This window comes from Phasianus colchicus, chromosome 21, assembly GCF_987193195.1.
Source record: "Phasianus colchicus chromosome 21, bPhaCol1.hap1.1, whole genome shotgun sequence".
Taxonomy (NCBI): domain Eukaryota; kingdom Metazoa; phylum Chordata; class Aves; order Galliformes; family Phasianidae; genus Phasianus; species Phasianus colchicus.
Window position 1 is genome coordinate 7,865,159 of NC_143456.1, and position 25,970 is coordinate 7,891,128.

Here is a 25,970-nt window from a genome sequence, read left to right on the forward strand (position 1 = left end):
GGGCCGCTCCGTCAGAGCCGCGCTGGCGCCGCGCGGGGCGGTGTGCGCGGCATGCAGCGGGACGTGGGCAGCCTGCCGCTGAGCCCCGCGCTGCGCGCCCGCCTGCTGGCCGCCGGCTTCCAAACAGCGCAGGAGCTGCTGGAGACCGGTCCGTGCGGGTTGAGCAAAGGTACCGGCGCGGGGCGGGCTCTCCCCGGCCTGCAGGCCGTTCCGTGCCTCGGCTCGGCGCGCTTCCCGTGCGGGAGCTGGAAGCGCCTTGCGGCGGGGCTGTGCTCGTGTCAGGGCTCAGTGCTCGTGTCAGGGCTCAGTGCTCGTTAAGCACCTTGAAAGGCTGAAGCGTGTTGCCCGTCCTGGGGTTTCTGCTGTGGCAGCTTCCCTGGGGGACCTGGGGCACCTCCAGGGAGTGGGAAATGGTCACTGGTTATACTGAGGATAAGCACTGGGAAATAAAACAGTCATGTTCCTCCTCTTAGCTGCACACGTTACACGAGATGGACCTATGCGAAGTTCTAAGAACTGCTTTTCAGGAGGCTGAAGCCTGCCTGTCAGTCTGCTCGGCGGCCCTCGGTGGTAACAGGTTGTAAGCATGTGAAGACACTTGCAGGCACTGCTGTGTTTCAGATCTGAGTGCTGTGCTCAGCCCTGCGCTGCCCCGCTGCTCGCTGTGATCTGTGGGTGCTGCTGCTGCCCACCGGCCTGCAGCCCGACTGCTCTCAGCCACTTTCTTGCTTCAGACGAGGTTAATTCAGCAGCACGCTCACTGCACAGTAGGTGAATTGCTTTCCCCTATCCTAAGCGTGGCTGTGGACGGCCGTTTTGCAGATTGCACGTTGCCTCCTGATGCCTCAGCTGCTCCAAGTTCTGCAGATCGGATCGTTAGTTCTGAATGTGTTGGCAAGCTGTGTGAATTTTATGCTAAAAAGATTAATAATTCTGTGTCACGCAGCAGAAGTATCAGGTTCTGCCAAACAAGCTGTGTTTTCTTTTTGTATTCTAAATAAATTGTTTGTAAAAACAAAGTAACTTCTCACGACTTTGCTTTTTCTAGAAATTGGGATCTCCAAAGAAGAGGCGCTGGAAGCATTACAGGTTGTCAGGCAGGAATGTGCTGGTGATGCAGCAAAGGCGGCTGGGGGGTCAGGCAGCACCAGGAAGTGCACAGCTCTGGAACTTCTGGAAGAAGAACAAGCACAGGGCTTCATCATCACCTTTTGTTCAGCACTGGACAACATTCTGGGAGGTGGTGTGCAACTGACAAAAATTACTGAGATCTGTGGAGCACCTGGTGTTGGGAAAACACAACTATGGTATTTTTTTTTTTTTTTTAGATTAGTTCTGTGCAACTGAGAATCACTTTTCTTTGCTGAATTTAAGGATAGTGAGAGTTCATCTTGTTATCGTGGCACTATTCCTTCCTATTGCTGACCCTATTCCTTAGTAGAAATGTAACAAGTTCAGAGGGGGAGATTTGTAATGTATGTATTTATCTTTTTATCTTTGTTTTCCATGACAGTATGCAGTTGGCAGTGGACGTCCAGATCCCGGAATGCTTTGGGGGTGTAGCTGGGGAAGCAGTGTTCATTGATACTGAAGGCAGTTTTATGGTAGACAGAGCAGCAGATATTGCAACTGCCTGCGTGCGGCATTGCCAGCTTATTGCTGAAGCTCATCAAGAAGATGGTACGTTGCTAAATCATTTATTTCTGTCTAGTGGGCCATTTCCAAAGAGTGAATTTTGCAGTTGAAGGGTTTCAGTAGCAGTGCTTGCTTAAGCAGTTCTTGCTGCCAGCCTCTTACTTCCATCTCTATGTATCATACCCAGAACTGCGTCAGTGTGACTGTAGAGCCATACTGCAGACTGAGCTGATCTCATCTAAGAGTAACTTTTTTTCTGTGTGATGTTTCATTGTGGTGCTCTGGTTTGAAAGTGATTGAAGAGTTCTTTTTCATATGTTAATTTTTCATTTTTTGAGCACTTCCTTGGAGGCCCCAGTGTATCTGTGTGCTAACGCTGAGCGAGCATCTGCTCGCTACCTTCCTGACTTTCAAACCAGATGGAAGATATGTTTCCCACACTCTTTACCTTCACTGGTTTATCTTAGCAGTTTCTGGGAGGTTTGCTGCTATTGTTGCTATACATGGAATGGTAGAATAATTAGGGCAGCATATGCTAGTACCTACAGGTTGTTGACTTGGTTATTTGTCTGTTTATTCTCAGATCATCTAAAAGCTTTGGAGACTTTTTCTCTTGAAAGTATCCTTTCTCACATATATTACTTCCGTTGCCGTGACTACATAGAGCTTCTAGCACAGGTCTATCTGCTCCCAGACTTTCTTTCAGAACACTCAAAGGTAAGAGTTATTGCAGAACTGAAAGGTAAGGGTTATCATGGAGTTACCTGAAGATAACACTCATTTTTGCATTAGATGCTTTCAGGAATATTCCTCTGATATAATAAGAGTAACACATTGGTACTTCATCAGCTTAGCAATAATGCATTGGCTGATGCCAGAGTACAAACGTGAAGTTTGCTTACTTGTTTGCTTTCTGTTCCAGTCCCAATGACTCTTGAGAGTAATTAACTTTGATTACCAATGCTGCCACCATCCTGAATCTCTAATTTCAGGTAAAGGTACTGGGTCTGCATTGCCACAAAGGTTATATTTCTTCGATCACTAAAGTAAAAATCACCACAAAACTGCTGTACAGGAGTCTGAGCTGTTTGCATGTGGCTACTGTGCAGGGGGTCAGAATGACCTAGTGCCAGTTTGTTCTTCCCAGAAGGAGAACCGAAAGCATCCTGTACATCTTGGCATCCAGAAAGTGACTCTGATTTCTTTCCAGTACATCTTCTGTTGCTACAAGCAACGAAAGCCTGCAGCTTAACTCTTGGGTGGACCACAGCCAAAAAGTTGCCTAGTATCTATTTCTTAGTGGAGTGCTATAGCAAGGCAGATTTTCTCCACCTCCTTCCCAGATTTCTAGATTCTGCATGGCAGATCTCTACATAGCAGATCGCTCCCTAGCAGGATTTGGAGAACAAAACTTCTGCCTCATTGCATCAGAGCACAAATCAGTGTTGTTTAGTTGAATTGTGTTTTGCATCTCATTTCCATTTTTGGAAGCTGTTATGATCTTGAAAGCACAGATGGGAGTCTTACTTTTGCTTAGTATAGTCTGGTATTTCCCTTTCTCTGCCAGTTACTAACGGTGCCCTGTTGTGTTTGCTCTTGTGGAAAGTACATGGCTTCATTAGCACAGTTACGCTGGGCTGCAGTTCTTTGGTGCCATCTGTGCTGATTATCAATGCTTGGCCTGGAGCCTGAAATACTGAAGGTTGCAGGAAAACTGTATGACCTTCTGGTGATTCCTTGGACAGGCTATAAGTGACTTGACAGATTGCTAACTGAAGTCCAGATCTCATTAAAATTAGTGTGATCCGTCTGCAGATCTGGTGCTGAGATTGGAACTACTGGAAGACCTCCAATAAGAGTTGTAAGAGAGAGACAATGGGTAACATGCATTACTTTGAGAGCTAGTTGGTATGAAAAATACCAATAATATGAAAAAAAGTTAGAAAATGTCATTGTCATAATAAACATAATTCATTATATCATGTAAAAACAAACTGGCATGTGTGAAAGGTAGGTGTTATCAAGCTTTCTCGAGTAGATCTAAAGCAGAACTAGGCCATATTATTTGCTATTTTGTAACAAACGCAACCAGGAGAAAGTAAACTAAATTACATCTTACCTCACTATATTAATTTGATAGGAAAGTAATTGAGCTATGTAAACATTCCCTTCTAGTATGAGTCATGCTCAGATTGTTAAACTGATTGTTTTTTTCCAGTCAAAAAATTACTTGAGGAAGATGAACAGGCTCATAGAAATGAATTTGCAGAAAGGAGAAGAATTTTAACAGGAGAACATCATATTTTAGTTCTAACTATTTGGCGTTCTTTGTTTTTTTGTTGGGTTTTATTTTCAGTTGGAGCCTCGGGGCCATTTCACAGCATGATATTTGTTGCAGGCTTGTATGTTCCAGCCACAAAGCTACTTTCCTGTAACAAGTTAAATCAATAGTACAGAAAATCAGAATGTTCTTTTTTTCCAGCTTGTCTTGTACGTTAATGTAAGAACTTGTAGATATTTGGGATTTTAGAGACAACATGTGAACACTGGGGCAATCCATCTCCCTTCTGTATTTCAGAAGAATTTGTGTCATCAGAACAGCTACAACAAATGAAGTTAGTATAAATCAAAATCCCACACTAATGTTTGCATGGTGTCTCGAGTGTGATGAGCCTGCAGCAGCATTTTATTCTACCTTCAACTAACGATCACTACAGAAGTAATAATTCAGCAAAGCAAACATCTCCAGGCAAGGCAGATACTCAGCTCCATTACATAGCATCTGGAATATCTTTAGGCATCTGTTAAAATGCATGTTTTCGGAACAGACAGGATCCACAGAATCTGATGATCTTAACAATGACTGCAAACAGCATGTTTTCTAGCTGTGGTTTGGACTTCATTTTTTGAGGTAGAAGGTAAAATAAAATAGTGTTTGTGGAGAGTTGACAAAAGTACATTTCTGATTTTCCTCTACAGCTTTTCTTCAGGGCCTTAAGTCCAGCTTTGTCATTTTGTATTCTGTACCAGAGATAAGTGAGCTTTAAGTGAATGAGATTTGAAACTGGAAAGAGTTGGAAGAGCAGCTCTGCTCTGAATTAAATAATGGAAAGGTTTAGAGCAACATTTTGTTCAAGTTAATGCAGATGCAATCTGAGCTTGTCTGTGCATAATGCAGTACTGCACTTACCCAGTGTGTTTGGAGCTTAGGACTCTTTACTCTGTGCTGTTTTGTATGCTGCTGTTTGCCTCCAATATCAGTAAGTGTTGTGCTGTCACATACATCAGAGCATCAAATAACATATTACCTTATATAAAACATTCCGAAGCTCTTAAGAAGGAATCTTACAGCTCTTTATTATGAAAGCAATGGTCATTTTTTCCCTTTTCTTCTATATTTAGGTCCGACTGGTGGTAATTGATGGAATTGCATTTCCCTTTCGCCATGACTTTGAGGACCTCTCACTTCGAACACGGCTTTTGAATGGTCTGGCACAGCAGCTGATCATCATAGCAAATGATCATAAATCAGCGGTAGGTCTGGGGCAGAGTTACATCATAAAAGAGTTACCTGGGAATAGATGCATAAGAAAGAATTAAGCCAGTGTGATTTGTAATTGTCTAAATTAAATTAAAGTTGATGGGATGTCCTTAACTATAACATTTGTCAGTTTGATTGGAAGTATAGATGGGTAGCACAGGCAAAACTGGGTAGATGGAAAAATTGTGGTCTTGCCAAAATAAGTAAAAATTGAATAAAAAGTGTCCTGGGAATCTCAAATCCTACCATGTCATTTTTTTCATCGTTTCACATCATCTTCTTTCAGGACATGGTTGGAAATAGAATGCTTCTTTACTATTTTCTGCCTGCAAAGTGCACGCAATAAAATACTTTGGAATATTTAGCAGTTACAACTCCTGTTAGTTTAAAAATAAATCTGTTCCTAGGAAGGAAAAACAATTATCTGCTGGAGTTTGGTTTGCTGTTTTGGCACCCATGGAAACCCGTTGCTGCTTCCTTCCTGGGCATTGTTGCTACACCATTTGTGCTGGTATGGAGGCCCACCAAGGTGCAGCCGGGTAGCCAGCAGATGGCACTCAGAAGCTGCATCTGTTCCAGAAGTTGTTTTGACAAGTCTTTTGAAGTACAGAAAAGCATTGTTCAGGAATTAGAGCTTACACAGTCTCAAAATGGTGCTTGCTCCTGTAGCTGTTTCCAGGTGATTTGCTTCCTTGTCGCCCACAACTCTCTCATGCAATTGGCTTTTGTTCGTAACTGCTAAAAATAAGCCTTCCCTTGTGCATCCTCTGTTAGCTGCAGGAAGAGAAGGAGCACAGCTCCACATTCTGCTTTGGTTCAGTGATTGTGCTTACTGCTGAAAGTGTTTCCCCCTCTCCTTCGTGATGTGAATTATGAAGGTTCCTCCTTTTGGTGTGGGCACCAAGGGAGACAAATGGTATGTGACTGCTTTGTTGGCACAGCCTCCTGTTTTGAGTGCTTTCACTCATAAATTGGGTACCTGGTGACCTTGAAAGGGAGTGGTTGTCATTGTATAGCTTTTTTTTCTTTGTTCAAGGGAAACATAACTTTTCTATTGAACAAGTGAGCAGTTTAGTACAAACAGTTGCTAAATAAACACTTGATAAAGAAGTAATCAATCACAGAGCTTCAGAAATGGTTTAGTTCAGTGACCTTCTTGTTAGTATTTGAGTTAGACTGTTTGCGAGCTATGTGGAATTAAATTCAGCTGGCATGCCAGAAATTGCTTGACTGACAGCAAAGCTGGGCAGTCTGAGTGCTCTGATATGGCAGGAAGTAGGTTTCTTTAGTTTCTAAAGCTGAACTCAGTGGGTTGTGCTGGAATACCCAGAAACAACCCTTCTCCAACAATGAGATGGGCAGCCTTGGTGGAATTGTTATCATCTGTTCGGGATGAGGAACCTTTGTCAGATGTGCAGGGTGTGTCTCAGGGCTTTCAGCTATAGAAACGTTTTGGTATGTGCCCCGTGTGCTCAGTGCTCTTTTCTGACTACAAGCATAACAAACAGTGAAAATCCCTGGAGTTTAAGATAGATACCATTTTTTTTTATTTTTCATTTTTAATGAACTTTGCAATTAATATTCCTGGCTCTTTTCTGTCTCACCCACCCTCATTTCTACCAGAGATCTAACCTAGACTGTCTGTGAACCTCCTACGAGTGATTCGTGCTGCGAAAACACTCCCCCGCTCTGTCTGTTCACTTCCATCCTGCTTTGTATTGTACTCTCTTGCGCATTTTTAGACTACAAGGTGCAGCAATTCTGTTAATCACTGGGTTTATACATGCTTTGTGCAGCATCAAGTTCACTTAAACTACAGTGACTGAAGTGTTATCTCTTTATAGAGGACTAGTACAAGACGTGCATCTAAATACTGATCCAAATGGTATTCAGTACAAAGACAGTGGAAGATACGAGTTACGTCCCTTGGGAAGGAAGAAATTTGGGGGAAGTTGGTTTTGTTTTTACTTTTATTTAACCCTGAATGAAATAAATGCTCCTTTCATGCAAGCTGAAAATATGTTTTTCAGAGTTTTCTTATTTTGTTTTGGCTATTGAGGAAAAGATGAGGCACCTTTATAATTTCTTCTTGTTAACACAGACACTTCATTTCAGTTGGCAAGAGTTTTGCTCAAGTAGCTACTTGATTGATAAAAACTTTTCAGAAATGCCAGCCTTCTCTCCCATTACTGTGTTTGTTTTCTGGAAATGTTGTTTATTTGCTTGTTTCCTCTTTCAGGTTGTTCTGACAAACCAAATGACAACAAGGTTTGGACAAAACCAGTCCGTGTTGGTACCTGCGTTAGGTAGGTGTTCAGCTTTTGCACTGTGTGTGATTTCCTTACTTTTGGCATCGGGAACAACAACAAAAAGTTATTAGTAAACTCTGTATTAGATCTATCAGTGTTCTTTAAGAAGACAATATCACACTCTAAAGAGAAGCACATGGTATTAAGAATAGTAGCTAGATTTAGACCTGCAGCAAATGTGTTGCAGCTTTCCCCTGAGGATGGTAGGTGTGGAGGTATTCCAGCTGCAGCAGTGTCAGCTAAGGAGGCCATCAGCCCTGCTGGAGGTCGCTGCCACATCCTTTGTGCTGGCTGAGCTGTTTGTTTGTCTCCTAACCCATTTTCTGCCAAAAGTGGGCCAGGTAAGCTTCCACTGCTTAAATAATAAGTAAGCTGCTGGCAGATGAGGTAATTGAGATGAAACTTGCTGGTGATGGATCATACAAAGAATGTAGGAATGGCTGTATGGGCTTTAAACTTCTACCAGAAGGACTGTGATGAATAAGTTAAACAATAACAGAAGAACACATGTCCACAGCTTAGTGGTCACACACCTCAGAATACACTGAAGTTATCCAGAGAATCATCCACTGCCTCTCCAATGAAATTTAAATTGGTTATTTTGCCATTACACTTGAACATGTTTCCATTTACTGTTTGCAGAAGTGTTTCATATTTGGTGCACAGCTGGAACCATCTATCCATTAATCTCTGCTGTTATGATACAGAGGAAAGTTCTGTGTGGGATCCTTACCTACAGCCTGCTCATAGTGAATTTAGTGTTCTTTTTAGACTATTCCATTTTGCCCTGTGATGAACAGAATACTTCATATGGAGTCTTCTGCTGTGGTCATAGAACACAAATAGAAAATAGAACAGTTCTTCTGAAGTAGAGATGTAGACAAATTAGGAGTTAAATGCTGAGCTTTTTCTTCTTACAGGTTGTAACTACATTATTTTGTGATGCAGTTAAAGGGCACAAATTATCTGTCCACTGCTTCAGTTTTTGTGAACTAAGTAATGAACCTCTTGTTCTGCAGAGGAAGGAGAGAAAGGAGACAGAACAATAGCAGAGATGTTCTCAATGTCTGTACAGGCATTGAACCATTTGGCAGAGATGTAAGATAAGATGAACAAATACAGATCATCTCCTTGGAGAATGTGGAATTTTGAGCTGTGCATGCAGATAAAGAACCAGCTTTCAGTACCTGACCCTTTTTGTCATTTTTGCCTCTTGCTCTCTGAAGTATTAGTTATTTTTAGCAGCCTTTCTGGCTATAAACTGAATTAAAGCTGATAGATTCCATCTTTAAAAAAAAAATAATAACCAGCAGTGTTTGAGATCCGTTGTGTTTAAGTCATAGGGACAGTAAGGAGTGTGAAAGGATTCAGAGTAGGCTATAACTCAAAGACATCAGGTATTGTCTGGTGCATGTATTTATTTTCACAAACGTGTAATTTGACATAACTTCCTACTGCCCATAAACTGATTGTGACTCTCACCAGAATATGCATAACCACATGGTGTAGCTAAACTAAATAGGATGTACTCTTGCAAAATTGAGGGTTTGTAGCAGCTGGTAAAAGATTCAAGTGAGGAGGTATTCTGCTCATCCTAAACAGCAATATCTCAAGTTGAGTACTTTGGAGTGGTCCAAAGCTCTTTTCAGTTGGATGTGAATTTATTCCAAAGACTCAGTACAAGCATTGAGCTGATGGATTACAGGATGGTTTTTATGACCCACTCTTAAGGGAGGCTGTTTCAAAAGCCTCATTGTAAAGGCTGAAGAACCTCATACTTTTCTATGGTTGCTTTTAGCCAAGAAGCTTTTGAGTGGTGGGTCAGGAGCAAAACTCCAAGTAAAACCAATCCTACTGCCTCCCCTACATATTTTTTTTTCCCCTCATTGACTGGTAAGCCTTAGAAATTTCTAAGATTTTACAAGAACATTAATCTCTAAACTCTTACTCATCTTCCTAGCAGAAGGGAAGTTCTTAATTATGATGGGGGAAAAAAAGCACAGATGCTGCAAGGTATTAAGTCAAAGCCTTCTAGAAGGCAGCTCTCTTTCTCACTAGTGATAGCTAAGCTGGCTGTTCCTAGACATTTCTACTCGATATATTTAGAAAAGAGGTCAAATATTAATCTGCAAACAGTTTTAACTCAGAAATGTCTCATTTTACGGTAGCATTTTTCTCTCATATTCAATATAGCTGGAAACATGCTGGTGTGGAATTTATACCCATTGTAAAATGTGTTTTGATCTCTGACTCAGAACTGTATCTGATAACCAAAATCTCTAATCTCAATTTCAGTATAATGGAACAGAGTCTGGCAAGACGCCTGGAGGGTCCAGGTCTTCCCTATCATTGAATCATGTTTTTCCTTCTCCGTGCTTTAATGAATACCAGAGCACACAGGGCATGTGGGCCTGTTGACATGATGGAGATCCAACAAATAAGTGATTCAGAAGTTAGAGCTGTGTGCAGGCTTGCAGCACTTAACCCAAACGACTCTTTTAAAATCTAATCCATCTTCAGACTGCTGAATGTCTCACGGGATAAACAGAGAAAAACACCCAATAAATCTGTCTGTAAATTGTCTGAGCTTGCCAGGTGTGAGCTGAAGCAGTAGGACCATTTCCCATGAAATGCAGTAACATTCCAAACTAGCTTCTTTTTTTCTTTTCCCTTCACTTACGGTTGTGTTCTTTTGCATTCTTCTGTCAGAAGTGGAAGACTGCTTCAGGGGCCCTTAATACTTTAATAATCATTGACTTTCTCCCAAAGCACGTATCCCAAAGGGAGTGATGTTTGCTCATAATTATGCTTGAGAGAGGGAATGCCACAATTTTGAAGTAGGATTTAGACATACTACCTAGACTTCTTTACAGTAATAAGAAAGATCTTTTCTTCGCAGTGGCTCTGTTTTCAGGATTTGTCTAGTACCTGTCCTTTATGAGGTAAATGCACATTTCTTCTACAGATACAGAGGTGTTGCATCAAGCTTTCTATAAGACACAGAGATTATTCATTGTTTTGAACTAGATGTGAAATCCTGGTATGTATGAAAAAGATGGGAGTTGTTTCTGCAAGAAAGATACATGTGCTTAATCATGGTTTTAGGGTGTGTTGTTGTTGTTGGTTTTTTTTTTTTTTTTGTAGACTGGTTTAATTTCAGTTCAGTTTATGAAGCTGCAGTTTTTTAAAGGAGATGAATAAAAGGTCATTTTTGTTATGCAGGAGAAAGCTGGGGACATGCTGCTACCGTGCGTTTAATCTTTCACTGGGACAACACTCAGAGGTGAGTGAAAATACAGGCCAGTAAAGGTACACAGAAGGACTGACAAGTGTGACATTGGAGAATCTTTTTCAAATGGGCTTTAGTGGCCAAGCAGTTTTAAATTTGACTTTTGTCCTTGGTCTTCTGTGACCCAGGCTGTTGAAGCTTAAGAAAAGTTGTCTCGTTTGAGCTAAGGCAGTGTGAGCCAAACTGTTCTGCTTTTCCTTTTTGGTGTGTTTTGTTGCTGAAGTGTTGTGCCATGGCCAACCAAGTGATTGTAATGGCACTTGCTCAGACACAAGAATCGTTGCTTCTACGGGGGTTTGGCTCTATCAAAAATTCAGTCTCACCATATTTTGCGAGCAGGGAATGGAATTTCTTTACTTCAGTCTGCATGGTGCAGTCCATGTAAATTCATTTGATGCTAAAGAAGGCATTCCATCTACATACTAATTTTTAGGAAGACTGCATAGGCCCACTGACCCCCTGCACCTCAGTGGCAGCTGTTGGCTCTTTCTGCTTTTAAATACAACGTGATGGCTCTGGAAAACTGAGCAGCTGCATAAAGTTACAGTAAACTGTGGAGGGTTGGAAAGAGAGCCACCTTACTCACAATGTAGAGTGCACCTATGGGAGATGGGTTTAGAAGCCCAAAGGAGAGAAGATGGCCCTTCTAAAAATGGTTTTTCAGTTTTGCCTGTTGCAGTGAGATCTGTTTTGTTTCTTGGTACATTTTTCACCTCTTCACTAAATTACAAGCGTATTTCTATTTCTTAGTCATTTGGGTTCATCTTGCATTATAATATCACAGTGCTGCAACTTGGGACTTAAGTAGCCTTCATTTGAATTTTTTAATCCTTTTGCAAACAGTGAACAAAAATGCTGCTGGAATGTTGTAGTGCACAGTTCTGCTTGTTAAACTTGAAGTGCAGTGACACTTTCTTGTGGAATTTTGTTTTTTAAATTCTAAGAATTCTGAGGGTGAAAGCAATGCAGAATGATTACAGCTGGCTGTTTAGTTTAGAATTAAATTTGCACTGATTAGTTAACAGTCTTTATAAGGGAGAAATTGCATCAACATGATGATTACAGAATGAACAAAAGTTAATTTTGTATATCAGAAGTGAAGAGCTTTTTTTTCTTTCCTTCTGCAGCACAGCTAGTAATTTGGGAGGTGTAGGTTCCAGAAATAAAGCTGAGGACAGGCAGACGTTTTATTTACTGTTATAAATATGCAGCTAATATGGAGCAAGGTCTGCAGAAGCACAGCAATTTGGATTACAGTTGTATGTATGTCTGTAAGAAGCAGAAGTAGCCAGATTCTGCTGCGTTTCTAGCATAAGCTACTTGGACCTGATGATTCGTTGTGGTTATTCTTGTTTTTACGTTAGGTTACTGAGGTGCAAAGCTGACCATTTGAGCATCCATTTGTCTTTTTTTACTGCACTTTGACTAAATATGATACCCGTCTCTTTTCTTTGCTACTGGAAATGTCAGAGCTTAATTACAAGGGTTCTCAGTGCAGTGAGGAAAGATCCTTTTGAGTCAGAGTTATGCAGCAGAACTCCAGCTGAGCATTTGTAAAAGCATGGCTTCTGCAGCTTTGGATTTAGGCTATTTTGTAAAGTACAACCCACCACTTAGATGTTCTGAGGAATTCCCTGCGTAGCTAATATGAAGTGGCAGTGTTCCTCAGGCTGTAATTACGTGCTCTCTAATAGAACGGCACCTCAGGGAGGAAAAAAAGAAAAAAACAAAAATAATTAACAGGATCCTTGGCAGACTGTCCTGGTACAGAGAGAACACTTTCTGTATTGGCTTTGCATTGGTGTAGTTCTGTGCAGGTGGGCATGGTACAAACTAACAGCCTTAGAACTGGTTTAAAAATCCCTTGCTATTGAGATATTTTGCAGTCTTCTCTCTGTATGATGCAAGTACCTGTTGGGCTACGTGCAGGATAAGCTCAAGTCAAGATGCATTGCTTAGACTCTAAACGCATGAAGTCAAGGAAGTGTTAGAGAAGAAATAGAAGAAAAGCTATTTACTCCCTGTTATGCTGTTTGTCACTGGCAAGGTCAGGCTTAAAAATAGAACATTTTGTTCTTGTTCCGCATCCACCAGGTTATATTGTGAGGTTGTGAAATACCTAGGAAAAAAACTCCCTGGAAGTTTTTGAATTCTTGAGGGTATCTCCCAGTGTTGAGAGGCCAAGCAAAAAATAGTTGCTTTATGGAGTAGTAGAATTGTGCTTAAAATCGTTTTTGTTTGCATTTTAAGAAAGTGACATTTGAAATTAATTCAGAATTAACGTTGTTCCAAGAAGGTGAGGAATTACTATAATGAAGCAAGGCTAATTAATTGCTCTTTGTTAGTAGAATTGTATTTGAGCTGACAGGTTGCACAGGGATGGGATTTTGGCACCCAGAATTTATATGACCACTGTGAAAACGCACACAGAAATTCCACTGGTCACCTATGACATGACTGTGGGAAAACTTGGGTCTGGTCATTTGGTTGCTTATAATTTTTTATTATTGTATTCACAGATAATAACTGTTTGTTTTTTTTAAACCAGGTTGGCAACATTGTACAAATCACCGAGTCAGAAGGAGTCAACCATACCATATAACATTACAGTTAGTATTTCTTCTGGGATGGAGATACAGAGATGGGAATAAAGTGTTGGAAGTAAAGAAATTGTCAGATGCAGGCAAACCTGAGAATGCTGTTTGCTTTCTTTGTGTTGCCTTTCAGCTTCTTCCTGAAGGTAGCCAGGAATACCAGGATGTTTCCAGATTAACAATCAGATTTACAGGCAACCTGTGCCCATTTCTGCTTGTCCTTGTGTTGCACAGTTTATCTGCCCTTCATTTTAACTCTTGGCCTAAGTGCAGTTACAGACGAGAATCTTGCACTCAGAGCCTTCCTTCAGGAAGCCAAGCTGCTTTCTCCCGTCAGATTGTTTGTTTCCCCAGTGGCTGGGGAAACTTTATCTGTTCCAATTTGTCATTTTTAGGGCAAGGGTGACCAGAATCATTCATGGCATTCTAGAGACCTCCAGATCTCTGCTCTAAGTACATTGCCTGATAAAACAGAGGTTGTACTTCTGTCTTTCATAGCTCTGTCCTACTGACCAGACCATATATACAGAAGTACATATTATTTCTTCTGTTGTTATGTATAATGAGATTCCAGCTGGAGTCCTTATTCAGCCGTAGGGTAATCCTGTGGTTGTTTTCTTTTGTTGAGTGCTTAGATACATATTGAGAATATATATTGTTTAAGCTGTTTATAGGTTAAAAAACAACTCTCAGTTCTTGTGTCTTCAAATGACAGATACATAGGTACATGCCATAACTGTTTGCTCTGTGTCCTCATGGAAACACGTTGCCATAGCATTTCCTGCAGATTTTAATGCTGCCCTAAAATGAGGTCCTCAAGATATTGAGCAGAATTCAAGGGTTTTTTTTTTCCAGCTCTAAATGCTCCCACTATTTTTATTTACTTATTTATTTATCAGTTCTGTAAAGACTGGACAGGAAAATGGGACCACATCCCAAGGTTGTTTAGATCATGTGATGCAGCTGTGCAGCCCTCTCTGTGCAGCTGCCAAACAGATGGATTCTCTTAGTTTAATTGCTATTTCAGCTTTATACATATTATAAAACAGCTATGCTGTCTTCATCCATGTGAATGTACACAATCTTGATGTACAGTTGACAGTTAATCAAAGATTAGTTACAACTTCGGACTATCCCTGTGTTTTTTCCTTTAGTCCTGTTGAGATGCTTCAGCAGATGTTTCTATAAGTAAAAAATGTGTTATCCCTTTTTCTGTCATGAAAAGCAGGTCTGATAATAATTGTTTGCTGTTACCATTTCTCATTCTCATCTCAGTAATTAAACTGGAAGATGTAAATATGTGTTCAGTGCTTCCAAGTATGATGCAGGACATCTGTGTATAACCAGTAGACAATCTAAAAAAAAAGACATTGAAGATGCATAGGCTTATAATTGCTGTTAAATTCAGTGCAAATCAGATATTTGGTACTTCTGACAACTGGTTGATCAGTGCTTGTGCACTGATGGAGAAGTATGGGACTGAGTGCCTGAAGCTCCAGTTCTTTTCCAGCTGTTTCTTTTCCAGCACATTGGTAGGTCAGCCACCAGTCCGAGTGAGCCTGAAAGCTATGGAACACCTATCAAATGCAGTAATAATTCTTTCATAGGCTGATGAGGATTCATTCTTAAGTGCAAAGTATAGAAATGTAAATTGATTTAAGCACAAGGGAGTAAATGGCTCATCTGATTCATCTAAATTTCTCAGGTAATATGACCCGATCATTTGATCATGAAAAATAGGGATCCAGAACTTGTATTGTGAGTAAGAATTGTTCATATTTCCCTAAATTTTGGACGGTCTGTCAGACTAACGATGAGAATGCCTTTAAAGTAATAAAGGCATCAGTTTTGATGTAGTCTGTAGGTGCCAGGAAACACTGAAGAACAACCCAAGATGAGCACATCTGTGGTAGGAGCTATGCAGGTCCAAGTGAGCTTTTTTCAGCCTTAGTTCTGCTAGCCATGTTTTCTCCATATAAAACTGCTAACAAGCTTTGTGTGTACTTACAAAATTCTTGTTTTCTTTCTCACTGGAGAGAGCCTGTATACATGCCTTTAACTAAACGCAAAACGTCCATACTAAGTAGCCTGCTTCATCATGTTCTGGCCTTTATAGCCACTGGAATGCTTTTACTGAGAGTCTAGCATGCTAGATTAAGTGGATTCTTGGCTTTGATCCACCTTTGTGCCTAAGGGAAATAGCAGAGATTAGATGCAAGCAGCAGTGAAACACTAAACTTGAAGATTCCCCATTATGCTATTTAGAATAGCACTTGTGTTGCTCAAAATAGCAGAGGGACCGCACAGGTTCTGCCCTCGTGGCACCTCTTGTTGTTTGTTCCTTTCAAAACATGGCAGGCTACGTGAGGTGAGGCATTTAGAAATAGAAATACAGAGACGAGACACAAGCAAAACATTTTGATTGGTTTTATCTTGGATTCATCTTGGTGCAGGACATGGTGGCATTTTGAAAAAGTCACACATCTGGTAGTAATTCTCCCTGATTTTTCACACTGCGCTAACCTGAAGTGTCAGCCTTCCTGAGGTTTGCTCATCCCTGCGTTGTCTCAACCTGAGCACTTAGGATCCTCAGAACAGTTTCTTTTTCTGATTAACACTTTTTCCTCTCTTGAGTCTGCAGTACAGCGAGTCCTTCACTCAGCTGTCAACAGTGCTCCCTACACAGCATTTGGAGATAAGGCAGTTGAAGGCTTCACATAACGTCTCAATGTTATGTAATAACTGATGACATTTAGCTAACTCATTTTTCAGATCTTCCATCTTCTAAAATCTTGTAAGATCATCAAACTGTGAGGTAATGTAACAGAAAATACCAATGGAACTAAGCTCTCCTTAAGCTCTCTACTATGTAGCAGCATCTAGTTTTCAATTCTGCATTTAGGTTTTGGCAGTTAAAGGTACCCAGCCCATTGTGTCCCATAAATTACTATTCTGGGACTGTCCCTGCTGACTGCAAAGGCCAAATGAGGTATCCACTTCTCTTACAAGCTCTCCTCAGTGCTTTCAGTTCATTAAATAGATGCATGAAACACAAAGAGGTCTTAGAAGATTTTCAGTGTTGTTTCTGAAGATGGCTGAGGCAGTTAATCCAGTGGTCATCTCCTTGCTTCTGCAGAAGTTTGGCTTGAATCTGGGCTGAAGGATTTGGCTTTTAATTTATTTAAATAAGCAGCATAAATTAATTTGCAGAAAAGCACCGTTACGTAGTCAGGGATTGTTAGAGTAAAATGCAAATGGTAGCCTTGTTGGTGAAAGGAAGCAGGGACAGTAACTAGTGGCCACCTGTGTTGAAAACCTTTCAATGCTGAGCTTAACCTCATCTAGAAGCATTCTGCATCCACTCTTTTAAAATAAATGATAGCATCATGCCTCATTCTGATCTTCTGGGAACTAGAGTTACTCATGCTCTGTATCTATAGAAGTAATACCACGTGATTTTACTTATATATTACAGCCTCAGGGCTTCCGAGATGTGCAGCCTCCACCTGTCACCCAAAATGCAGAAGGTACTGAAATGAACCCTCGCAAACGGCCACGGAGAGAAGAGGAAAAACAATAGTGATTCAAAAGAACCATTACAAAAAGCTTGCTGCATGGGAACAACCATGGAGAGAGCATGCAGCCAGAGGCTGCCTGAGAGGTTCTTTAAATTCCTACTCTGGACTTTATTTTATTGTTAAAACTATAATATGAAATTTTTTCTGGCAGAAAAATTATCTGTGTATGGCATAATTTTACTTTTATAATAAAATCTATTTTATATGATGAGGTTTCAGCTTTTTTTGAGATGAAGGATACAACTGCTTGGGGTTAAAAAGCAACAAACAAACAACAACAGGAAATGCAAGCATCCAGTGCAGTGTGTTTAATGACACAGTTCTTGATCAGTCATCTGTTTCTGTGTGCATCTGAATTTTAACAAGGTTCCATGCAGCAATCTGCTCAGGTGCCTCAAATCAGGGCAGAAAGCTGTGGAGCTGCTGAGAGATGCTTTAAGATAAATGCGTGCTTTAATGCTATGCCAGAATGGGGCGTTAGCCCTTACCTGCTGCTAAGTCCTTGATCAAGGGCAGTCAAGCACTGTTTTGAACTTCTCATTTATCTTGTGTTGATAGCAGTAGAGACAAAAAGGCTAGATTTGAAGGACAAAAAATTTAATGCAATTTTATGTTTCTATTTTGGTAAGTGAGAATGTTCTATCACTACTCAAGCTTGAGCCAAACTGCTGTTCAGCCCTTAGCTTTCCATATTCTTTTACCAAAGCATTCAGAGTGAAAATTCTGTAATTGGAACGTGCTTTGTTTGTGGCTTTCATTTAACAAAGAGGAGACCTAGGCTTCTTAGACACCAGCAGTATATTAGCAGCTTCAGAATCTAAACTAAATGAATGATTATCCACTGAAAAAACAGCAGGGATTTGTCCTTTTTTATTAACAGGAAACAAATCAATAAGATTATTTGAGGAGAAAAAAGGTACTGCAGTGCAAAACGGTAATTTCTTCAGTTGTGAGAATCATTTGTCAGTACATAAGCATGCATCTGACCCCCTTTCTGGCACAGTTTGATAATGTTATAGCTGAGGAAATTCAGCCAGAAGAGTAAATGGGAAATTCAAGTTGTGGGAGTCACTGTCTTTAATTTTTAATTTAGTAACGCTGAACTGACTTTGCCTTGAAACAAAATTCAGCACTGAATCTGAGTCACAAAAGCTCTCTATTTAAAAAGCTGCAATAAAAAAAAAAAAAGTGACAGTGATTTTTGGATCATTATAGTTTTAAGATATAATTTACATAATAAAATATTAAAAGGAAAAGTAGTCAGTTGCCATACAGCAAACCGGGCTCTATCAAAATTTTAAAACCATGAGTCAGGGAGAAGCTCTCAAGCAAGCATGACAGAGAGGAAGAAAGGCAGCGGGATGCGTGACTCAGGCAAACATTTCAGTGCAGGAGACACAGGCAAACAAAAGGGTCCTACTGCATGTGATGTCAGCAAGCAAATGCTCCATTTGGGAATAATAGCTTCCTACGTATTGCAGTGCAGGAGGGGGAGCCAGCACAGTGCACATGCTTACGTAGGCACAAGGAAAACCATGCACCACGAATGGCGTAGCAGTATTTAAGGAGCGCTGCTGGCTACCAGTGATGGCTGCTACCTGATCTGTTTGGTACTTATGAAAACATCCATTTCTGTCAATATATTGTTTTGATTTAATATCCTCAGCACATCCTTACATGTGCAAAGACATATCCAACATACCGTTCATTTCATCTGACTGTTCTTTTTATTTTGTTTGTAGTAGAATAGCATCCAGAAGCCCCAGCTGAATGCTGATCCTGTTATACCAAGGCAGATCTTTTTGGCCAAGCAAATGTTAGATCTTCCAGTATTCCAGATGCCATAGATGCCAAAAAAAAAGGGGGGGGGGAAGTAAAAAAAAAAAAAAAAAAAAAGTAGTTATTTGCGTAACAGAGGGAGTTATAAAACATCCAGAGAAATATTGGAAGCTGTCTATGCTGAGATTTATTTATATATTTACTTTAATTGAAGTTATATTAAAAATCAGCTCTGCAGACCAGAACTAGAGAGAAGGATCTGTTGGCGGAGACAAAATTAGATTAAATGAGCCAGATTTTGTTCTCATCTGCTGGAGAGAAGGAAGGAAGCTGTTCCAGGCTTAGAACTGCGTATAAAGAAATGATTTGACCATTGCCTTACCAATAAATCTTCCACAGCAAGTTGGTATTTTCTTATATGTGCCTGGAATTCTGCATTTCAGAGCGCCAGTGCACAACAGTGTGCAGCAGAAGAGAATTTTATGACTGCTCAAGAAGTAAGATTCTAGCTAGCTACTTTGTGGCAATGAATCAAAACTAAAATAGGTCGTCTGGTTTGTTGCTGAAGTTCCACTGTTCTGAAAGGCAGCAGATTTAACTGTCATGCTGAGTTTAATATTGTTCAGTTTTGTAGGGTTGACATTTACTTGTGGTGTAGGAACTTAGTCTGTCACCACAACAAGAACACAGTATGTACCACAAGGCCTGGCAACAAGAAAACATTGTGGTTAGGAGACACTTCCCAAGCCCAGAATCGTGCTCTGAAACTCTTCAGTTTGGATATGGAAAATAATTTATTTCTTCCTGATTTCATGTGTTCTGTGCCTTTTCCATTATGAGACACTCAGAACCCAACCAAATTCTATGTAGAATATTATTAAGAAAACCTAGAGATGAAATAGCTTAATGGAAGACAAGAAGATGTAACCAAGGTTCAAGTTATGCAGCCAAACAGCTTTGCATTAAAGTCAGTTACAAACTGGTTGACTAATGTGGATGGATGCTGAGCTGCTAACCCAAATGTCAAACACAGCTTGGAGAGAAACATCTATTTTTCTGTTGAATTTCAGTCACTGTTCTTTTAGTCACTAAATTCAGAATGAGATTTATCCAAAGGCATTTCATGGATTAATGACAAAGGTGAAATCTTTACTTCCTCCTTTTCTATCTCCACCCTTTTTCTGAACAAGAAAAGATACGTCAGCTGGAAGGACAAATAACTGTGTTCCAGCTTCTCAGAAGTGATTGCCTCATGCTCAGGACCATGATTATTTAGAAAGGCACATGAATTTATATTATATTGCTTTAACATCTGTTAACTTTATATGAAATATCTTTAACTTAAGGTTTGACGCTTTTTTGCCCTACAACAGAGTAGCTAGATGGAAATTAAATGGAGCAGTTACATTGCAGTAATACAAATACTACAACAGAATATATAAGGGAAATTGTACTTCTCTTCACAGTACAAGAACTAGAGAAATTAACCTGTGGTTCCCAACCATTCCAAGTGCCACCTCATGGTAGGGGAACATGGGCCACCGGCTGCTGAATTTGGCATTGTCACAGGGCTGCCAAGCAGCCTGCCCAGGCCTCCTCCACACCAGCCTTCCCTGTGACTGGGAACCAGTACCAGCTGCTCCCTGCTCCTGGGCTTCCCCTCTCCCTGGCTCCCAAAGCTACGTACTCAGTGTCTTGTGGCTCCCGGCCATAGAGCGATTTTGGACCATTAGGGTCAGGAAAGTTGGCTTGCCTTCGCCAGTGAAAGATTTCTGCACTGATGCTCTACACTGAAAAATGAAATCACTGGGAACTGGCCCACTTCCCAGTTCTGAATTTCACCCACAAATGCACCCACTGTTAAATTGTAAGCTACCATTTTGCTCCCTGCAAGCAAGGAGTATTTGTACAGTATGCCCAATCTATTTATTAGAGCTAATAAGCTCCACACAGTTGTAACAATCTACAGAATTAATGTATAGCATTAAGAGCAATCATTCAATCACTACATAAGCAGCATAAAGTTAGATTATATGCCAAAAGGATGCATTGAAAAATATGTATTTTCCTGAAGTCACACTTCAAGAATTATAGCTAGTAATGTTAATTTATTTTAATTAAAAATCCTTGCCACTGATTTAAATGGAGCTTGAGAAGCATCAGGATAAAAAAAAATAATTAGATTTCAGTTTCAAACAATGAGAAGGGGCAGTGTTGAAAATATAAAATATCAAGTAACGTAGATAGGAGCACAAAACAGAAACTATGGGCCGCAATAAATGGTTCTAACTGGATGTGGGTGTTTTTTTCACAGCCTCCAGGCACATTGTTTGAATACATGCTCAGCATGGTATCTCACATGACTTTATTTTGGACTTCTAAATTTACAACTTGTGTACTCCTAATACTCTAATTTATTTAGTGTGAACCACTGCACTTTTAGCAACATAGTTACAACTACATTTCCTTAGTGATTCAGTTTTCATTATATATGTTGCTAAAATAAACTGTTTTGGGCTGGAGAACAAGTTGTCTCCTTAGCATAGAAATTATGCCTTTACTGTGATAGTCAGCAGGAGATTGGAACATTATTTGTCACACCTTTTTTCACTATGCAGGCTCACTGCACATTTGACTATAAAATGTTATGGGAGGAATTACATAAATGTCTCTCTTTAAAGTCATTCATTCATTCATTCATTTCGTATAGTTAACCCAAACTCCTATCACTGAAGCACATTATTTGAGGTTGTTCAAAGGAAATTAGCATACCTATTTTCAAGTCTGTGAATCCTACAGATTTTAACTGTACTTTTATAGCACGTGTATTATAAACATAATGCCTGTATGGCCACAGTAGTGATTGCATGGCGGTACTCATGGAATTCAATGATATTTTTTCTTTTTGCTTTTCTTTCCCTTTTTTTAATAGGCATTTCTAAGGAAGTGACTGTAAAATTTAAAGTCTCGTGACTGGAGAAGGATATTACAGAATCAAGAATTGAATCTGCAGTAAGATGTCGATAAGTCATTTAAAGTAAGCCTTAAATCCCACCAGGCACCTTAACGAGCCTGGCTTACACTTTGTTTTCATTTTAGAATGAACTTCACCTCTATCCTGGAAGGTCAGAATATGCACACGCTGTGAAACTCCCTGAACAGAGTGTAAATGTGATTTAAGTGGCATACGGTCTTTTTATTGCCTCTGCTGAACAAAAGTGAGCTTCAGGCTTAGAAATTCCAGTAGTGCTACATTCACACAGTATGGTGCTGTTGGACGTCAGCCGCAGATGAAGTATGCTACAAAAATGGAAAGTATAGAGGAAGAGCCTGGCACAGAAACAACGTCAGTGAAGTCTGTTGTTTGCTGATATCCAGGAGGTCTGCACCCTTCAGCTGCATTTAGCAGTAAAAGGAAATTATGATAATGAAGAGTGACTGATAGCTGAAGTGGATCAACCTTAACAAGTTATTGGACTGTGGTGTGCTCCTGCCTGCAAGGTATCTCATGATTTGACAACATCCAGACCACATTATTGCTACATGTGGTCAGCCGTGTTTTGCTGAGGTAAATCCATGGGCACTAATCTACAGGCACACTTCAATCAGTCAGTCAAAGATTTTATGATGCAACAAATGACCTTTGTTAATGGAAAACAAGGTATGTTGTGCTATATCTTGCCATGTCTGCTCTGACATTGTTCCAGGCACGTCCCATCACTTTGAAAGGCCCAGCTTTTCATTTGTTCTTTTTTCCACATACTTTTCTCCAACAGATTTCCAAGTCTAACTAACCAGGCACAGACCAATATCCTATTTCTCACTATTGCTATTCAAAAGAACCCCTTTCCTAAGCGAGGGTATGAGTGGAATACTGAAAAATGGAATTTTCCTTTAGAATGGGACTGGAAATTTCCATGATAGCTGGAAGTGGGATTTGGGCCCGAAATCTGTATTTTGCAATGAACCTGGTTATCTCAAAATAGTCAATGAATAATAAACTCAAAAAGCTGACTTGGCCCCAAAAACCGTGAGAGGAAGAGAGACTTTGGTTCATAGGAACATTTGAATAGAATAACTGTTAATTTATAACTGTTAAGTCATTCTATGGTGAAGGTTCCAGCACAGTTGTGGTGACTGAAGATACTGTGCTATTTCAAACTGCAAAGGAGCAAAGGCTGAAGCTAAGAAAATCAATTAGAGCTTGATGAAGCTTGTTAACAAGAGCCTTCTCACTGTATTCCTTCAAAATTCTCACTGTTCTTACTCTTAAACAATTGAAATTATTTTAGTGAAATTGAACAATAATAAGATCATTGAGTTTTAAGAGCTATAACAAGAATGCAGGCTTGTATTCACATTCACAAGGTGACAGATATTGATCATATGAATACACAGAATTTTAAGCTCTTCCAGCAGCATATTACAAGTATAATTTCATATATTATCCCATATACAACACTGCAGGAAATTCCACAGTAGAATTGCTTTTGAAATGAGAGCAGTCAAAGGCTTTGAAATACATGCATTTCTGATGGTTTCATCTGACCAGGAAAACAGAATACAGCTTCTAAAATTACCTCTGGTTTACTACAGGAGCCCTGCATTTTTAAGAGATCACCTTTGACAGCAATTTATTCACCATTAGGTTTTCCCATTATACTCCTTCATACAGTATCAGAACATACAACACAGGTATATTATTGTCAAATGCTTTTCAACAACCATTTTTTGTTTCCTACTTGTCAGTGCAGAAGAATTACTTCCAAAGGTTACACAGAATTAAAAAGCACTTCTCCTTGCACTCCATACTATTCAGGTCACCTCCCCGAGGCCTGCCTAAATCCTGCTTATTTCTCACCAGTATAACAAGAAAGAGGAAGATACATTTTCAAGACTAAAATAAAACAATCTTTTTCTAACATGGGACTGTAAAACCTTCTTAAAACACAACAGGATGAAACAAAACAGAATACAAACACACGCATTTCCTTCTCAGGTCAGGTGCAAGCCTTATCTTCTTTTGACAATAAGATGCAAACCAACAATTTCAGACTCAAAACTTTATGAGTTTTGAGTTTCTTTCATTCACCTGACCTCAGCACACAGGAACCATTCATGCTGCTGCTACCCAGCAACCCAGGCAAGCATTCTAATTTTAGCTTCCAGAGTTACTAAACACTAAAAGCATTCTCTAATAGTCCCAAACACACCTCCCACCGATTAGAGCTTTACTTGATAATACGTTACATGTAGAGCTTCCTTTTCTGGACAGCAGCACAGAGCACTCTGGTCACCTTCTGTGGCAATTGCCCACCCTGCTGTGTCTGCACAGCGAAGTGAGAGCAGATTCCTGGCTGCCTGACTTAGCCCTACCACCCACAGTTACCATATGTTCCACACTGCAGGTTAATAAGAATGGTTTTTCACCTTCCCTCCCAGAAACAAACATTGGCATGGCTTAAGGCCATAAGTTCTTGACTGAATACCAAAACAAAACAATATTAACACGACCACAGTGCCAAAATTTGACAAAGTATCCCGAGTACAAAGTTCTACTCTATTCATTTTAAGCAGCATCCTTTGCAATGGGACAAATGATGAAAAGCACATGGGACTGCCAAGATGAATCAAGGACATCTGGTAACTAACATTTCACTGTGAAACAGGAGGTATTACTCTCAGATATACTTCAGTTTTAAACAATTAGAAATACACAATTAACAACAACAACAACAAAAAGACAACTATCTAAGATGCTTTTAAAATCTTTTCTTGGATAGCTTAATTGCTTTTTGTCATACAACATGAAGCTTATCATACATCTTGTTGATGCTGCTTTTTCCTTGAAGATTATCTAGATCACAGTTTCTTGGGAACTCCGACTGTCTCCGAATTACTACTGAATAACAGCTAATAATGAACTCACAACTGTTATTTCGGATGCTTGCACTGAAACGCATTCTCCCGAGGGCTGTGACTCACGGATGATGCAGTACAAACCTAAAGAAAGAAGAAAAAAAAAGAAAAAGAAAAAAGCAATGATGTCATCAGCTGCAGCCACGGGCTGCCTCTTCAGAAAGAGCTGCAATCATTTGTACCCCTCAGCTCGACCTGGCATCCTTAAATAACGTTACACTGAAAACACGTAGCCGGCAGAGTGACGGACGCACTTTGAGGGATGCTCTGGGGAGAAGCCGTGCCATTTGCTGCCGCCTTAAGAGCTTTTGGCAGCGGAAGACCAACTGTGACAAATGGCAGTTTTAACTCTCGGGGCTTTTACATATTCACAAGATTGCAGTGCGATCAGCCGATGGAAACACTGCAAACACTGCAATCAGTTTGGCTCCGAAGTAACCGTGCCCAGAGCAGGGCAGGGGCACCGCAGCAACGCCTGCCAGGCGGAGAACAACAGGTTCCTCGCCCCAATCCTTCACGTTTAGGAACAGTTCCGCACGTGGCCATTTTTTCAGGGCGCAGCAGACTTTCGGGGTGTCATTCCTCCCCCCGTGCTCAAGCTGTTTTAACCCTAAGACCATCAGAGCTGCTCAACGCTGATATTTACCGACCCCACAGCTCTGAGAGCAGATTTCTGCCAGCAGCGAATAAAACAAGCCGAGAAACGCCTTCCGCGAACGGCGGGCGCTCATCGGCCGGGCGCTGTGGGCGCTGTGTGCCTACGATCGCCCCGCCACCACACGCCGACCGCGCTGCGTCACAGCCGGCCCGTCAGGCGGAGCTCAGCAGAGCGGCCGCTCTCCGGCCCGGGGATGCCCCTCATCCCCTCGGGGGCTCCAGAGCGCTCGTTTTCCTCACAGAAATCGGCTCTGCTCGCAAAGCCTTTTCTGGAAAGCGGCCCCCTGGGGCTCCGCTCCGCTCCGCTCCGCCGCCCCGTCCCGTCAGAGCCCGCGGTAGGCGACAGCGGCGGCGGAAACGATGAGCGTAGGGAAATCCTGAGGCGGGGATTAGGTAATAAGGAACGCACTCTCATGTTTCCTCCGGGTTCCTGTGAGGAACCTACGCGTCTGGCTGTCTTCGCGTGACTCATCACATCGGCGCGGCCGCACTCCGTCTGCTCGCCCCCGGCCCTCCCCTCCCTTCCCGCCTCCACCTCGGCCCCCTCAGCGCTCGGCCGCGTTCCCGCCTCTGAGGCGCGCGCGCGCGCCTCCCCCCTTCCCCCCCCGCGGCGTGCGCGCCCCCGCAGGTCCTGCTCGGGAGCGCGCGCGCAGGCGGGCGGGCGGGAGG

At 41.1% G+C, this 25,970-nt stretch overlaps 1 protein-coding gene and 1 long non-coding RNA gene across 4 annotated transcripts; one reads left to right on the forward strand and one right to left on the reverse strand.

Annotated features, from left to right (window-relative positions):
* The first annotated feature begins 1 nt into the window (after position 1).
* RAD51C (RAD51 paralog C) lies at positions 2-17,135 on the forward strand. 2 transcript variants are annotated; one of them, XM_031591558.2, is made up of 9 exons: positions 3-169; positions 1,049-1,307; positions 1,514-1,680; positions 2,219-2,352; positions 5,038-5,169; positions 7,416-7,482; positions 10,708-10,768; positions 13,323-13,383; positions 16,844-17,135. In XM_031591558.2, exons 1-9 carry the CDS (start codon positions 52-54, stop codon positions 16,946-16,948), a joined length of 1,104 nt encoding a protein of 367 aa, XP_031447418.1. In that variant the 5' UTR covers positions 3-51; the 3' UTR covers positions 16,949-17,135. The 2 variants fall into 2 exon arrangements, with proteins under 2 accessions (XP_031447420.1, XP_031447418.1); XM_031591560.2 differs by lacking the exon at positions 13,323-13,383 and having other exon boundaries at positions 2-169.
* LOC116227981 (uncharacterized) lies at positions 5,073-25,861 on the reverse strand. Of its 2 annotated transcripts, XR_016459230.1 has the most exons (3): positions 25,711-25,861; positions 24,655-24,728; positions 5,073-5,206 (listed from the first exon to the last, which is right to left on the reverse strand). It is a non-coding gene; the product is annotated as an uncharacterized LOC116227981 (long non-coding RNA). The 2 variants fall into 2 exon arrangements; XR_004166692.2 differs by lacking the exon at positions 5,073-5,206 and having other exon boundaries at positions 23,057-24,728.
* Between the last annotated feature and the right edge of the window lie 109 nt (positions 25,862-25,970).

Coding starts and splice junctions, on each gene's coding strand:
- RAD51C (XM_031591558.2), top strand. CDS start 52: ATGCAGCGGGACGTGGGCAGCCTGCCGCTGAGCCCCGCGCTGCGCGCC. Junction 170..1,048: donor TCCGTGCGGGTTGAGCAAAG/GTACCGGCGCGG, acceptor TGCTTTTTCTAG/AAATTGGGATCTCCAAAGAA. Junction 5,170..7,415: donor CAAATGATCATAAATCAGCG/GTAGGTCTGGGG, acceptor TTCCTCTTTCAG/GTTGTTCTGACAAACCAAAT.